This window comes from Heptranchias perlo, unplaced genomic scaffold (assembly GCF_035084215.1).
Source record: "Heptranchias perlo isolate sHepPer1 unplaced genomic scaffold, sHepPer1.hap1 HAP1_SCAFFOLD_43, whole genome shotgun sequence".
In the NCBI taxonomy this organism is placed as follows: Eukaryota; Metazoa; Chordata; class Chondrichthyes; order Hexanchiformes; family Hexanchidae; genus Heptranchias; species Heptranchias perlo.
The window spans coordinates 11925198-11941985 of NW_027139442.1; the positions used below are offsets into that span (position 1 = coordinate 11925198).

Consider the following 16788-nt stretch of genomic DNA (forward strand, 5'->3'; position numbering starts at 1 on the left):
AAGTTTACACACAGCACAGTCCAGGGCTCTTCCAAACAAAAGACCGAATTAAAGAGGGAAATATGTCTCGTAACCGAATCACTGATTGGCCCGAATCACCGATTGTCCACCGATACCCTTGAGGTCCCACCAGCAGAAGATGTTCGGAGAATTTTTACTGACCCGGATCCAAAAAGGTTTATATCTCACAGAAAGTAGTCAGATTCCAAATTTGAGCCAAGATAGTTATATAAATGAGTGATTCAAGGGAACTTCAGATGAATGTAAATTGAAACGCTGCAGCTCTGCCTGTTACACCCTCAAGCCGTCTGATCAAATGGAACAAGTTTGAGGTTTGATAACAATGGTAGTGACAGTCCCCACACTGAGAAAGTTGGGTCTGGCCACGCTGGCCGAGCAGATGCAGGATGTCTCGTCCAGCTAGACCGTACCCCACCATTTGTCGTGAAGTTAACCCTTTCTACCACAAGGTCATCAAACAGTAGACGGCACAGAACGTTTTGAGTGTCCTGCAGGGAAAGGGGAGGGTAGATCCGGTTGGTCAGTTCCCCGACCAGAAACTATTTATTGGAACGTCTCATCGCCGGAACTGACCAACAGGCACCAGGATATAGCCTGGATGGTGGTGAGAAGGGCCCTCCCAGTGCTGTCTTTGCTGCACCGCCACCTTGAGCTTCCCTCGAGGCTGCAGCGGAGCGATACCATCGGCTATCTCCTGGGGGACTGCCCCTCCCTGCAGAATGTGTGGAGAGAGATGCGTTGGTATCTGTCCTAGTTCATTCCCAACAGCTCGGTGACACAGGGCGCTGTGCTCTACGGGCTGTTTTCTGGGACGCAAACTGAGACAGATATCAACTGCTGCTGGAAGATCATCAACTCGGTGAAAGAGGTCCTTTTTTCCGCCAGAAACAAGCTGGTCTTCCAGCTGAAGGAGCTGTCCACGACCGAGTGTTGCCGACTGGTACACTCCATGGTCCAGGAGTAAGTGTTGTGGGACACATTGAAGCGAGGTGCGGCCTTTGCAAAGGCTCTATGGGGAAAGGCCACCGTGCAAGGCGATTTCACCTTGTATTGTACAGCACGTGTTAGAAGATATGTACTGTGTTTTGAATTGTAATAATGGAATGGTAGTGTGTAGGATCTGTATTGTATTGTTTTGAATTGGAACTCTGATATTTACACTGAACTGTGTGTATCCATCAATGTTATGAAATAAACTATATTTTGAAGTATTAAAAAAATGTTCCTGTCTCACCGTGTCTGTTATTATTGGACAGTGAAGAGTGGAGATATAGCCGCACAGTAAAGATGTGGGGAGTTATACAAAGAGCACATTTTGCAGGCACCAGGTGAGAAATAGGAGTATTTTCTTAATAGAGGGAAACTATGAACTGTCGAGGAGCATAGGGGTTTGGGTGTCCAGGTACACCAATCACTAAAAACTAGTGCACATGTACCAAAATAATTTTGAAGATCCCAATTTCGAGGCTGTCATATCCCAAGTTACCGCTATCAGGTATTTAGCCAACCCTCTGGTATTTGCTGCTAAAATCAGGCCCCATTGCCTCCCTTCTTCGTCCATTCCATACATCCAGAACCCTCTGCATCAAAAAAGTTACATTCAAACATTCGGCTCATCCTATGCCCCAGGTAGAGAAGACTAATAGTGGCGGGACGACCCAGACCATCAGCCTTATGTGAGTTTGGACATTTCTGCTTTTAATTCCGAATTTTGCATTTAGAGTTTTTTCCTTTTTTTGTTCAATTCTATTTTAATTTCATTCTTGCAGATTTTTCATTTTAAAACAAATTCTGCAAACCCTGTGCGCAGTGAGTGCTGACTCCGGGCCCTTTGAGTGATCGCTCTCACCTCCCCCCGCCATGCTGCTGGGCTGACTCCACCCATCACGTGACACCTGGTAGCGTCACTCACCTTTGCGCGCTGTCGTCACGACGCGTACGTGCTGCTCCGACCCGAGGGATGCCACATATCGCCGCGCGGTCTCTGTGCCACGTTCCCTTAGCAACAGGCCGACCACTGGAGGAAGATGTTGGCGGCCTTGGGCCGGCGGGCAGGAGGGAGCTGCTGTGGGCGGGGGCGAGGCCGACAGAGGGAGGGTCCGCACCCGGGAGTGGCCTGAGAGGGGAGAGCGGGGCCGGTCGTGGTGGAGAAGGGCGGAGTTACTCGGAGCCTCCTGCGGGCTCCGTGAATCTCTACTCTGGCAGCGCCCGGTGTCAGGCTGGGCTCGGGGCTGGGTGGGGGGAGTCATTCTGCCGCCTCCCATTCAAACGGGCAGTGGGTCGCAGCCCAAAAGTGAGCGAGAATCAAAAAGCACAGAGTGAGGTAGCTCGGCCCATCGCTCCAGTGCCGGCTCTGTGAAAGAGGCCGCTCGGCCCATCGCGCCCGTGCTGACTCTTTGAAAGAGCGATCCGATTAATCCCACTCACCTGCTCTTTCCCCACAGTTCCGCAAATTTCCCCCCTTCAAGGATTAATCCGATTCCCTTTTGAAAGTTATTATTGAATCTGCTCCCACCGCCCTTTCAGGCAGTGAATTCCAGATCAGGACAACTCGCTGCCTAAAAACATTCTCCTCATCTCCCTCTGGCTCTTTTCTCAATTCCCTTCAATCTGTGTCCTCTGGTTGCCAACCCTCCCGCCAGTGGCAACAGTTTCTCCCCATCGACTCCATCAAAACCCCTCCTCATTATGAACCCCTCTATTAAATCTCCCCTTAACCGTCTCTGCTCTAAGGACAACAATTCCAGCTTCTCCAGTCTCTCCATGTAACTGAAGTCCCTCATCCCCGATACCATTCTGGTAAATCGTCCCTCAACCTTCTCTGCTCCAAAGAGAGAAATCTCAACTTATCTGTTGTCTCCACAATTATTATTTTTTATTAAGTGTGTTGCGCTGGGGATCTGGAAGCTGTAATTCGGTGAGTAGAAAGCAGTGGGAGGATAAGTCCGCAGATTGATTTTGGGTGATGGAGAAGACGGTGATCGTGGATTAAGACAAGGGAGGGAGATGGTCTTTGAAACCGTCACGTACTCTGTTGTAAGATCTGTGTGAGTGTGTATGTGTGTCTTCTTCCAGCAGTTCCCATTTGCACCTGTGACCTGACTGGCGGATTCTCCGAACTCGCCGGGAAGTGAACCGTCAGTTTTTGTTCGTGTGTTACTGCATTAGCTCCCGACCCGGCAACATCTCGATTTTAAAATCCTCATCCTCGTGTTCAAATCCCTCCATGGTCCTCGCCCCCTCTCTATCTCTGTAACCTCCTCCAACAGATTTAATCTCCTCCGACAACCGCATGTCACTCCACCCTATCATGGATTCCACCCCACCCATTTATCTCCACCACAGACCATGTACACTGGAAGAACAGTCAGTGCTGGGACAGTCAGTCCTGTCAGACACACAGTCAGTGCTGGGACAGTCAGTCCTGTCAGACACACAGTCAGTGCTGGGACACTCAGTCCTGTCAGACACACAGTCAGTGCTGGGACAGTCAGTCCTGTCAGACACACAGTCAGTGCTGGGACACTCAGTCCTGTCAGACACACAGTCAGTGCTGGGACAGTCAGTCCTGTCAGACACACAGTCAGTGCTGGGACAGTCAGTCCTGTCAGGCACACAGTCAGTGCTGGGACACTCAGTCCTGTCAGACACACAGTCAGTGCTGGGACAGTCAGTTCTCTCAGACACACAGTCAGTGCTGGGACAGTCACTCCTCTTATGCACACAGTCAGTGCTGGGATACAGATTCCTGTTATCTGGCCAGTGCTGGGACACTCAGTCCTGTTATTCACACAGTCACTGCTGGGACACTTAGTCCTGTTATATACACCGTCAGTGCTGGAACACTCAGTCCTGTTATATACACCGTCAGTGCTGGGACACTCAGTCCTGTTATATACACTGTCAGTGCTGGAACACTCAGTCCTGTTATTTCCACCGTTAGTGCTGGGAAACTCAGTCCTGTTACATACACCGTCAGTGCTGGGCACTCGGTCCTGTTATGTACATAGTCAGTGCTGGGACATTCAGTCCTGTAATGTATACAGTCAGTGCTGGGACACTCAGTCTTGATATACACAATCGGATAAATAAATAACTGCAAACAAAGAATGAAATCTCCAGGACCTGATGGTTTCCACCCCAGGGTATAAAAGGAAACGGGTGGGGAAATTGCAGATGCATTAGTCATAATTTCCCAAATCTCTCTAGTCTCAGGAATTGTGCCTTTGGAGATGAAAATTGAAAACGTCACTCCGTTATTTAGGAAAGGAGGGAGGAAGAAACCAGGAAAATACAGACCTGTCTGTTTAAGGTCAGTTGTGGGGAAGTTACAAAATGATTCAGCACTTTAACAAGTCTGAGCTGATTCAAGAGTGTCACCATAGATTTATGAAGTGCAGGACATGTCTGACTAATCTAGTTGGATTTTTTGAGGTAACTAACAAGGTGGACAGGGGAATGTCTTTGGATTTTGTCTGTATGGACTTCCAGAAGGCATTTGATAAAGTTCAGCGCAACAGATTAATAGAATAAATAAAAATGCACAGAATTGAAAGTGACTTTGTGACTTGGGTTGGAATTGTTTGGGAGGTTGGAGAAGAGAGTAGGGACAAATGGAAAGTTCTTTGATTGTTGGTATATGACAAGTGTTGTCCCCAGGGATCTGAACTGGGGCCTCAGCTTTTCACATTTATCAATAACTTGGATGAAGGAATAGAGAGTTGTAGATCCAAGTTTCCAGGTGACACTAAGTTAGGAGGCACAGTAAGTGGTGTAGATGGGAGTAGGAATTTACAAAGATACAGTTTAAGTGAATGGACAAACTGTGGCAGGTGGAGTTCAGTGTGGGGAAGTGTGAGATCATTCACTTTGGATGCAAGAAGGAAACATTGGAGTATTTTCTTAAAGTGAGAGACTGGGGACGGTGGAGGAGCAAAGGGATTTGGATGTCCATGTACACAAGTCGCTGAAAGCTAATGCACAGATACAAAAAATAACCATAGACGAATGGAATGTTGGCCGTTATATCGAGGGCTGGAATAAAACGGGGAGGAAGTGATGCTTCAGTTCTACAGAGCCTTGGTCAGAGCCCATCTGTAGTACTGATCCTCACCAAGGATATATTGGGCTTGGAAGGGGGACAGTGTACATTCACCAGAATGGTACTGGGGCTTGAATGGTTCAATTATGAGGACCGGTTGTATTAACTTGGTTTGCATTCCCTTGAGTTTAGAAAGTTGAGGGGTGATCTGAAACAGATATTTAAAATTATAAAGGAATTCGATAGGGTAGATATAGAAATGCTCATTTTCGACCAGCATGGGGGGTGGGGGGGTTGGGGGAGTGGTGGGTGGCTCCAATCTCTTAAAGGGAGAGTGTTTCTCTTCAAATCTCTTTGAAGATAAAACTAAGCCTAATGTAAGCACGGAGATCACACATCACACATGTAAAGCACAGATGCTTTACACTATTTTACCCTTACCCTATGTTTACAAACTGATGAGTTGTGTTAAACATTGAATAAAGGTTGCACACTACGAAATCTCACATCCGACAATCTGTATGCCAGACCTCTCCAATCTGCCAATCTGAGCCTGCAAGAGTGCGTGCAACATGGCTCTCTGCAGAGGTGCAGGAGGTGGTCAGACAAAGGGACATCCTATATCCGCAAGGGGTCAAGACGCCCTCCAGACAAATGACCAAAAGGCAGTGGGAGCCACCAGGGGACGAAGTCAATGCCAGGCGCACAGCACCATGAACATGGATGCCTTACAGGAAGAAATTCAATACTTTGACACGAGTGGTCAAAGTTGAGTAAGGTCAACTGTCAAGTGTCGTCTCCTACCAACTGCACCAGGCATTGTACACCCACTCCTCCCCCCATCGCCCACATGCCAACAAACTCAACAATCATTACTCAACTCTTTCAGTCAGATGCTTCCTCTCACCATTACACATTACCACTGTTGCAAGCCACAGGACACACTCACTGATAGCTATTCACCCATGACAAGCACATCACCCAGATACATGTCTCGCTTTCATGCAGGAGAAGGTGGCTCATAACAGGAGGCAATAAGTGGAAGTGGCATTTAGCCTCTCGAGCCTGTTCCGCCTTTCAATGAGATCATGATGGACCTGTGGCCTAACTCCGTATACCGGCCTGAGCCCCATATCCCTTCACACCCTTGATTCACAGAAATCTATCAATCTCAGAATTAGAATTCACAATTGAGCCCGCATCAACTGTCATTTGCAGAAGAACGTTCCAAACTTCTCCCACACTTTGCGTGTAGAAGTGATTCCTAACTTCACTCCTGCAAGTCCTGGCTCTAACTGTTAGGCTATGTCCCAGCTTAGGATACCTCCAAAAACAGTCACAAATGCATCAGCAGCCACGACCAATAATCCACCCGCTATCCTGTACATCCTGCATGGTCACTTTAAAAAGCGCTGGTCGGGGGTCCTCCAGGCACTCTAAGACATGATCAGATGGTCAATGGGTAGGACTGCATTGAGTTGAACCTTAAGATCCAAAATGGTGTCTGTCACTTTAAATCAGCGTTGCACACTGATTGTATCCATTATCTCCTTACTTTACAAGCTGCCGGCGTTCGGTATTTGCGCACGTGCTAATACCTAGTCCAAGTTGGCGACCGGTGCACGTCACGCTGGGAACGTCCGCACGGAGCTATCTTGGCACTTCGAGATGCCACGTAGCGCAGAAACAACGGGCGCTACACGACCCAATTTTGAGCCCATTGTGTTTAAAAGAAAGCTAATTTATTTAACACTTGTACAGAATATTAACTCCAGCCCAGTTAAAGGGGGTATTAACATCAGAAAGAAACCCCAACCGTCAGAATGAACGTGGTTCAGTCCTGGATGTGATTAACAGCAGAGTCCAACCCCTGGAGTCACTCATGAACTCTCTGGTGTATCAGCAGGTGGGATGATCGAGTGAATCCCTTCCCACACACAGAGCAGGTAAACGGCCTCTCTCCAGTGTGAGTGCGTTGGTGTCTCAGCAGCTCCCCCATTCTTTTAAAACTCTGTTCACAGTCAGAACACGTAAAGGGTCTCTTATCAGTGTGAGCAATTTGGTGTTCAATGAGGTGGGATGACCGAGTGAATCCCTTCCCACACACAGAGCAGGTAAACGACCTCTCCCCAGTGTGAGTGCGTTGGTGTGATAGAAGATGCCTTTTACTTTTAAAACTCTTCTCAGAGTCAGAACATTTAAAAAGTCTCTTACCAGTGTGAACAAGTTGATGTTCAATGAGGTAGGATGAACGAGTGAATCTCTTCCCATATTTGGAGCAGGTGAACGGCCTCTCCCCAGTGTGAACTCGCTGGTGTGTCAGCAGGTGGGCTGACTGGGTGAATCTCATCCCGCACTCAGTGCAGGTGAACGGCTTCTCTCCAGTGTGAGTACGTTGATGTGTCAGCAGGTTGGATGACAGAGTAAATCCCTTCCCACACTCAGTGCAGGTGAACGGCCTCTCCCCTGTTTGAATACGTTGGTGTGCCAGTAGATCCTTTGTACTTTTAAAGCTCTTCTCACAGTCAGAACATTTAAAAGGTTTCTTATCAGTGTGAACAAGTTGATGTGTCAGAAGACTGGATGAACAAGTGAATCCCTTCCCAAACACAGTGCAAGTGAACGGCCTCTCCCCAGTGTGAACTCGGTGGTGTTTCAGTCGGCTGGATGACGCATTCAATCCCTTCCCACACACGGAGCCGGGTAACGACCTCTCTCCAGTGTGTTTGCGTCGATGAGTTTCCAGCTGGGACGGTGAACTGAATCCCTTCCCACAGTCCCCACATTTCCACGGGTTCTCCATGGTATGGCTGTCCTTGTCTCTCTCCATGTTGGACGATCAGTAGAAGCCTCGTCCACACACACAACACGTGTATGGTTTCTCCCTGCTGTGAATGGTGTGATTTTTTTTTCAGGCTGTGTAACTGGTTAAAGCTCTTTCCACAGTCAGTGCACTGGAACACTCACTCGGGTGTGTGTTTCTCGGTGCTTTTCCAGTTAAACTGATATTTGAAATCTTTTCCCACAGACTGAACAGACAAACATTTCTCCTTCTATATTCAAAGCTCGATGATCTCCAGGTGCCGGTGAAATGAGTGACTGTCAGATCTTGACGTGATGTTTGGTTTGAGTTTCCCGTCTGCAAATCCTCCCCTTCTAATACCCTGTAAAAGGAGTTTACACTGTGAACAGAGGATAGAAATTCACAACAGGAAATTCTAGTTTCTATGGAACATTCTTCCCGCTCATTCCCCCAAACTGTAAATCCCCGTCCGACACACTCACCCTCCACCCTCTGCTGAAATCCAATCCTATCGCACCATCTCCAACATTTTCCCTTCTTTTTAAGCTTTTTCTCTCCCCTGAAAGCCTTGACTCTGACTGGGTTCAGTTCCACACTCACAGGTTCCCCTCACTCTCCTCCCCTGAAGGTCCTGACTCTGGCTGGTTTCAGTTCTACACTGACTGGTTGCCCACCCTCTCCTCTCCTGAAAGTCCTGGCTCTGTCTGGGTTCAGTTCTACACTCATTCGTTCCAATCCCTCTCCTCCCTTGAAGGTGCTGACTCTGACTGGTTTCAGTTCTACTCTCATTGGTTCCAATCCCTCTCCTCCCCTGAAGATGCTGACTCTAGCTGGGTGTATATCCTCGACCCCTCATTTCGATACTATGTCCCTCCCTATTGCTGCCTGTAAGCAGTCCATCTGTGATATCTCACAATTTTGGCGATGGAATCTTTCTGACCAGTCACCATTTCTCCTCCATTTAAAGACGGTCACTGATCTGTCACAATTTATCCTTCATTTGCAGATTCTCCCTGACCTGTAACTATTTATCCTTCATTTACAGACCTCCCTGACCCGTCACCATTTCTCCTTCATTTATAGATACTCCCTGACCAGTCACCATTTCTCCTTCATTTACTGACACGACCTGGCCAATCATCACTTCTCCTTTATTTACAGACACTCCCTGACCCATCACCATTTCTCCTTCAATTACAGACACTCCCTGACTAGTCACCACCTCTCTCTACATCTCCCTCGTCGGTTCATTTGTGAACAAGGCCCTTGCCTTCGACAGCCTTATTGCTGATGGCTGCCATTGGCAACATAGGAACAGCAGTAGGCCATTCAGCCCCACGATCCTGTTCCGTCATTCAACTAGACCATGGCTGATTTGTATCTTAACTCTATCTACCCTCCTTGGTATCATAACCCTTAATACTCTGTCCAAACAAAAATCTATCAATCACAATTTTCAAATTTTCAATTGACCTCCAGCTTCAACAGCTTTTTCGAGTGAAGAGAGCTCTAGGTTTCCACTGCACTTTGTGTGAAGAATTGCTTCCTGACATCACCCCTGAATGGCCGAGATTTAATTTTAAGGTGATCCCCGCCTTTTTCCAGACTGTCGCACCAGAGGAAGTGGTTTCTCTCGATCTACCCTATCAAATCCTTTAATCATCTTAAATACCTCAATTAGATTACCCCTTAATCTTGTGTTTTCAGGAGAATACAAGCCTAGTCCATGCAATCTGTCCTCATCATCGACGAAAGTGATCTCTGCAAGTACAGGAGAGAAATTCAGAACAAACATTTCTAGTTTCTGTGGAACATTATTTTCTCCCTTGCCCATATGAAGCTTTAAATCCCCCGTCCCACACACTCTCCCTCCTTGCCCCTATTCATCTGGAAATCCCCCGTCCCACACACTCTCCCTCCTTGTCCCTTTTCATCTGTAAATCCACCGTCGCACACTGACACCCTCCTTGCCCATATTAAGCTGCAAATCCCCCGTCGCACACAGACTCCCTCCTTGTCCCTATTCATCTGTAAATGCCCCGTCGCACACACTCTCCCTCCTTCCCCCTATTAAGCTGTACATCCCCCGTCCTGCACTCTCCCTCCTTGCCCCAATTAGGCAGTAAATGCCCTGTTTCACACCCTCTCCCTCCTTGCCCGTATTAAGCTGTAAATCCCCCGTCCCACACACTCTCCCTTCTTGCCCCTATTAAGCTGTAAATCCCCCGTCCCACACACTCTCCCTCCTTGCCCATATTAAGCTGTAAATCACCCATCCCACACACTCTCCCTCCTTGGCACGTCCTCAATGTTTGAAATCCAGATTCATCGCATCCTCGATTTTTCTCCCTTTCTCTCCTGAAGGTGCTGCGTGATGGTGGGGTTCGGGCCCAGCCACTGTTTGCCCTCCAGTACCCTGCCAAGTGGTAATTCTGCACCTGTGAGCCTACACAGCGAGCTATCGGCATTTCAACCATGGAGAGCAGCACAGCCAGAGTCCCCGGCTGATTCTGTCCGGCAAAGCTGAGGCCAATGGGAGCAGATCAACAACAAACTGCATTTACTGAGCGGAGTCTCAGCAACACCGAGTGCGGCTCAGGCCCCGAATCAGAGCCGGGGGACCCGGCGGGTGGACGGGCGGGCGGGGATCCCCGGGCTCCATTAAACCCATCACCCAGCGCCTCCCCCGTCCGACCCGCCGCTTCCTGGTTTCTTCTCCCGTTTCCACCGAGTCGGACTCGCGACAAGCGACAAGGCCGAGGCGCTGTGGAATGCAAGGCGGGCCTGGGAGCATGCGCAGTCTGATCAGGAAATGAGCACCTTTTTAGAGACAGAGCGGTTTCTGGGGTGCGGGGGATTGTGGGGCCTGCGGCCGCCATTACTCGCCGGTTGTCGGTCAGTGTTTTATTGCCCGCGTCGCCCACAGAACAGTGTCGAGAAATACAGACTGAGGAATTCAGAACCGGTTTGCGAAACAGACACTGACCGTACAATGTGGAACAGTGTTTCTCAAACTGGTTTCATCGGGAGCCAGTGGAAGGAAAGTACTTCCCCCAGGGACCCAAAACAATAATATCTTCTGACTGGAGTTTTCAGCAAATCCAAATAAAGGTGAATCCATGCTCGCTCTTCACTTCACTAATTCAACTTCAAGTCACAACTTAAATTAACATCGACGTTGCTTGAATTTTTTTAAAAATACAGTATAAATACAGTAAAAAAAAGGTCTGGTTGAGTTTCATTACTTGATGTGACGGGTGGGCCTCCCTGTTGTTCATGATCTATTTCCAATCTGGATCACAAGATGAAAGCTCTCCACGCATATCAGGTGCGCTGTTCAGTCGGTTTCTTTCTCTTGTTCTCAAAGTCGAAAATCCCAGTTCGCAGATGTAGGTTGTTGTGAACGGCCGCAATAACAGAACACTAATCTTACTCAACAGAGGATATTCTTTGAAAGCACTGATCGAAAAAGATGACAAACTGAATGACGTGTGGCGTGTTTTCAGTGTGCTCACAGGTGAGTCGCATCAGCTCGTTTTCTTACTCAAGCATCAAGTTTAGCTTCATTATTGATTCAGAATTTTCGAAAGCAAAAGGATCTTTCACCCAACGCTTTTCCATAAAATTTTCAAATCCCTCTGCAGGGAAATAGCGACGAAAATGATCAGACAGAGCAGCGAGATGTAACTGTATGACACATTTCATTTCATTTCCTTTATCTTCATCGATGCTGTTCTCTCCACCCCAGAGGGCTGTGGATGCTCAGTTGTTTAGTGTATTCAAGATTGAGTTTGATAGATTTTTGGACAAGGAAATCAAGGGATATGGAGATAGGGCGGTAAAGCGGATTTGAGGTTCAAGATCAGCTATCATCTATTGAATGGCGGAGCAGGCTCGAGGCATCTATTCCTACTCATATTTAATGTATTCTTATCCTGTCAGGGGTGCGGTGCCCAGAACTGAACACAGTACTCTAAATGAGGTCTAACCAGAGCTCTGTATAACTGTGACATAACTTCCACTCCTTTTTATTCCAGATCTCTTGAGATAAAGATCAAAATTCCATTACCATTTAAAAAATTTTTGCACCTTTTCGTGAATTCTGTACTTGGTCCCATAAATTGCTCTGCTCATCCACAGTTCCTAGTTTCTTGCCATTTAGAAAATACTCTGATCTATATTTTTATGATCCAAAGTGGATGATCTCACACGTCCCCACGTTGAACTCCATCTGCCACAGTTTTGCCTACAAATGAATCTATCAATGTCCCTTTGCAACTATCTGCTCCCATCTACAATGTTATTTGTGCCACCTAACTTAGTATCATCAGCACATTTGGATATAAGGCTCTCTACACAAGAACGTAAGACATAGGAGCGGGAGTAGGCTATACGGCCCCACGAGCCCTCTCTGCCATTCAATCAGATCAGGGCTGATCTTCGACCTCAACTTCACTTTCCCTCCCGATCCCCATAACCCTTGATTCCCCGAGATTCCAAAAATCTATCGATCGCAGCTTTGAATATACTCAACCAGTGAGCATCCATAGCCCTCTGGGGTAGAGAATTCCAAAGATTCACAACCCTCTGAGTGAAGAAATTTTTCCTCACGTCGATCCTAAATAGCCGTCCCCCTTATCTTGTGACGATAAGCTTCAGTCCTTGACTCTCCAGCCAGGGGAATCAGCCTCTCAGCATCTACCCTGTCAAGCCGTCTAAGAATGTTACACATTTCAATGAGATCACCTCTCATTCTTCTATCTTCACAGAATATAGGCCAATTTTACACAATATTTCCTAATACTACAATTGCAGCAAGACCTCCTTACTCTTATATTCCAACACCCTTAAAATAAAGGCTACCATATCATTTGCCTTCCTCACTCTCATTACACCCTTTGCAGCTCACTATTTCCAGCATGTTTTTCCTCTATTCCTTCTGGAGGGAAAAGAAATGAAGGCTGAAATCATTCTACTATAATTAAACCCGTTTATGTTTTGGAAACAATGTCGAACTGAACTGTATCAAATTCGATTGCAAACTCAAGAGTTTTTGATGGAAATAAACAAATAAAAACACTTAATTGCGATGGCTGGGAATCGAACCCAGGTCAACTGCGTGGAAAACAGCTATGCTCACCACTATACCACCATCACTGACAATGCAGGATGCTAAGATAGTTGTTAGACATCAGACCCTGAACAGACACTGCAGGCTGTTGGATTTTGTTCTTCATTTGAACTGCTTTCTGACGGATCCTTTCTCGCTCTGTTGCAGTTCCCGTATCCGCCCAGTAGATGTCGCCAACCCCAATCAATGGAAATTACACAACAGCCAGGAATCCTTCACCGAATATCGGCCGCATCACCCATTCAGTGAGGTTAAATGATTACATTAAATGATTACGGTAACCTGACTATCAGCTGGGCACGACTGGCTGCTTAATATGCAAGTCTATAAGTTCTTTAGAAAGTGATGTGGAGATGCCGGTGATGGACTGGGGTTGACAATTGTAAACAATTTTACAACACCAAGTTATAGTCCAGCAATTTTATTTTAAATTCACAAGCTTTCGGAGGCTTCCTCCTTCCTCAGGTGAACGATGTGGAAATGAAGTCCTCGAATTGAAGTCGCATTTATAATTCACAGAACAATCTTGGTGATAACAGACAGTTTTTTCAACTGCCCGTTGCCAAGGCAATCAGTGTGCAGACAGACAGGTGTTACCTGCCAGGTCTCAGAATATACAAATCACCAAAAAAAACAACAAACAAAAAAAAAACAGAGATAGAGAGGTAGAAACATAGAAAAGACAGCAACTGACCCGTTATATTAAAAACAGATAACATTTGATCGCTGGTGGGGTAACGTGTAGCGTGATATGAACCCAAGATCCCTGTTGAGGCCGTCCTCATGGGTGCGGAACTTGGCTATCAATTTCTGCTCGACGATTTTGCGTTGTCGTGTGTCTCGAAGGCCGCCTTGGAGTACGCTTACCCTTCGGTTGCTGAATGTCGGTGGCTGAATGTCAAGGACATTCAGCCACCGACATTCAGCAACCGAAGAGGAAAGAGTCAAACTGGACTCCTCCAGAGGGTCGCTGCCCTCAGCTGGACATGTATGCTCAAGCTGTCAGGAAATGCGTCAATGCCAGATTCATCAGCCGCACTCAGAAGACAGTCCAGAATGTCACCCGAGCACAACGTAACGCCATCAACGCTCTCAAGACCAACCGCAACATCGTCATCAAACCAGCGGACAATGGAGGAGCCATAGTCATACAGAACAGAACGGACTATTGCAAAGAAGCATACCGACAACTGGACAACCAGGAACACGACAGGCGGTTACCCGCAGACCCGACCAAAGAACACACCCACCAGCTCAACAAACTGATCAAGCCCTTCGATCCAGACCTTCAAAGCATCCTACGCGCTCTCATCCCACGTACTCCCCGTGTGGGAGACTTCTACTGCCTCCCAAAGATACACAAAGCCAACACACCCGGACGTCCTATCGTATCAGGCAACGGAACCCTGTGTGAGAACCTCTCTGGATACATCGAGGGCATCCTGAAACCCATCGTACAGGGAACCCCCAGCTTCTGTCGCGACACTACAGACTTCCTACAAAAACTCAGCACCCACGGACCAGTTGAACCAGGAACACTTCTCACCACGATGGACGTCTCGGCACGATACACCAGTATCCCCCACGATGACGGCATCGCTGCGACAGCATCAATACTCAACACCAACAACAGCCAATCTCCGGACGCCATCCTACAACTCATCCGCTTCATCCTGGATCACAATGTCTTCACCTTCGATAACCAGTTCTTTACCCAAACACACGGAACAGCCATGGGGACCAAATTCGCACCCCAATACGGTTTCAGCAGTTCACAAACACTGGATTCCAGCTGATTTGAAGAATCTCATGATTTGGGGTTTGAATTGTGATAGCGGCGGATCTCCGCCAGTTTTACCCTGATACGGAGTATCGACCTGAATCTGGGTGAAAAAAGGAACTGGGACTGGAGCCGAACACACGCCAGTTACAGTGAGGCGCGGCCCGGACATCCCATTCTCTCTATTTTATTTCAGACAGTGGGCTTGGGGCGTGGGTTGTGAATGTCAGCGAGTCACCAGGACCCTGGGTTTATTTGAAATGATTTCTATCAGAAATCTGAGCCCGGCCCCGGGACAGGAATCATCTGATTCCGGGATCAGCTCTTTTCTGAGAGACGTGGGTGGCTCTGAGAAGAGCCGTTGGGTTCAGATGGTCACAAGTTGCACTTGATTTTTTATTTCTTTTTGCCCGCTGCTTTCTCAGGCTTTGCTGACTTCCGCTTGGGCTTGGCCCTCGGTTTTTCCACCTTCTTCGCCTTCGCCTTCACTGGTTTGGGGGTCTTGGGCTTCTTAGCCGCCGCTTTCTTCTTAATTGGTGATTTCGCCGCATTTTTCGTGGTCGATTTCTTGACCGCTGGTTTCTTGGCCGCTGGTTTCTTGGCCGTTAATTTCTTGATGGCTGTTTTTTTGGCCGCTGGTTTCTTTCCGGGAGATTTCTAGGTTACTTGTTTCTTCACCTTCTTTACCACTTTTGCCTGGGTTTCCTTCTTAGCGACTCTGAAGGCGCCCGTGCCCTTGATCTGCACCAGGGAGCCTTTTTCCACATTTCTCTTGATACTTTATTTGATCTGGGACCGGAGCTTCTCCGCATCCAGGCCTTTGGTAGCCAGAACCTTCTTTATCGCGGCCAGGGATATCCCCTTGCGATCCTTGCAATCCGCCACAATCTTGAGGACCTGTTCGCCCAATTTGGGACCGGTGGGTCGGGGAACCGCCTTCTTCTTCTTCGGAGCATTGGTTTGAGCGGCGGCGGCGGCAGGAGGAGCCGTTTCCGCGGCTGCAGTGTCTGTCATGTCCGGGACTCTGTAGAAAATCTCTCTGACAGTCAGAGCTGGGTCAGAAATGAAACGAGAGGCGGCGGCACAGAGCAACTTAAAGGCACAGAGCGGACGGGGCGGAGACATCCTGCTGTCAGCTCCCGGCCCCTCCAGCCTCTCTGTGTTTCTCTCTCCTCTGAAACTTCCCAATTCCAATTAAAATCCGGCACTCCAGAGTCCCAGACTAGCCCCTTCCTTTCTCTAACACCGGAATGTTTGCTGTCGAAAAACTTTCACCCGAATTAAAAGCACCAGTTTCGATTTTAACCCGTTTCATTGCTGCACTGATCGCGCTCTCTCACCCGATCGCTGACATGATCTCCATTTTTCGGCTGAAATCTTGAATTGAACTGAAACTTAACCTTAAATTTCCACTTCGGAACTCGGCAGGGGAGGAAGGCGATCGCTTAACGGTGATTTTTTTTTAAGTTTACTCAAAAGGGTCTCGGAAATCCGGCGATGAGACCGGCCACACAAACACAGTGACATTAATCTAGCCCGCCCGCCCCTTTAACACACTCTCTCTGACACAATGTTCACATCTTCACATTCACAGGATAAACTGTTCTCCAGATTGACAATTCCAGGGACAGGCTTTGCTCCCCGCTCGCCCTGTGCTGCAGATTCTCGGGGGTTAGTTGTAGTTTCCCAGCTCAGTAACTGTTAAACACTCTGAGGCCGGCGCTCCTCACAGTGTCTGGTCCCCAGATTCAGGGGCAGGAGCCAATCACAACTGTGGCTGTGATAATCCACATCTGGTTTTACATTATTAGATTGTTCGCACACAGGAATATGTTTGGTTCTGACGATAATAATAATTTTCCGCTCTGGGCTCCTCCAGTCTCTCTGTGTTTATCTCTCCTCCTAAACTAACTGACAGACAATAGTAACTAGTGTCCTATCCATCCCATTCTCAACACCCAGAGACGGCTCGTTACTGAGGCTGTTTCTCTCCATCTTTCTTTACAGGACTG

The 16788-nt window shown here is 47.8% G+C and overlaps 1 protein-coding gene and 1 non-coding gene across 5 annotated transcripts; both read right to left on the minus strand.

Moving 5' to 3' along the window:
- Nucleotides 1-6782: 6782 nt before the first annotated feature.
- Nucleotides 6783-10663, minus strand: LOC137312638 (zinc finger protein 436-like). Of its 4 annotated transcripts, none has more exons than XM_067979163.1 (3): nucleotides 10304-10663; nucleotides 9538-9626; nucleotides 6783-8226 (listed from the first exon to the last, which is right to left on the minus strand). In XM_067979163.1, exon 3 carries the CDS (start codon nucleotides 7890-7892, stop codon nucleotides 6939-6941), a length of 954 nt encoding a protein of 317 aa, XP_067835264.1. In that variant the 5' UTR covers nucleotides 7893-8226; nucleotides 9538-9626; nucleotides 10304-10663; the 3' UTR covers nucleotides 6783-6938. The 4 variants fall into 4 exon arrangements, with proteins under 4 accessions (XP_067835264.1, XP_067835263.1, XP_067835262.1 ...); XM_067979162.1 differs by having other exon boundaries at nucleotides 10149-10663; XM_067979161.1 differs by having other exon boundaries at nucleotides 9552-9626; nucleotides 10138-10663.
- Nucleotides 10664-12950: 2287 nt separating this feature from the next.
- On the minus strand, nucleotides 12951-13022 carry trnag-ucc (transfer RNA glycine (anticodon UCC)). Its single transcript has one exon. It is a non-coding gene; the product is annotated as a tRNA-Gly (tRNA).
- Nucleotides 13023-16788: the final 3766 nt, after the last annotated feature.

Coding starts and splice junctions, on each gene's coding strand:
- LOC137312638 (XM_067979163.1), bottom strand. CDS start 7,892: ATGGAGAGAGACAAGGACAGCCATACCATGGAGAACCCGTGGAAATGT.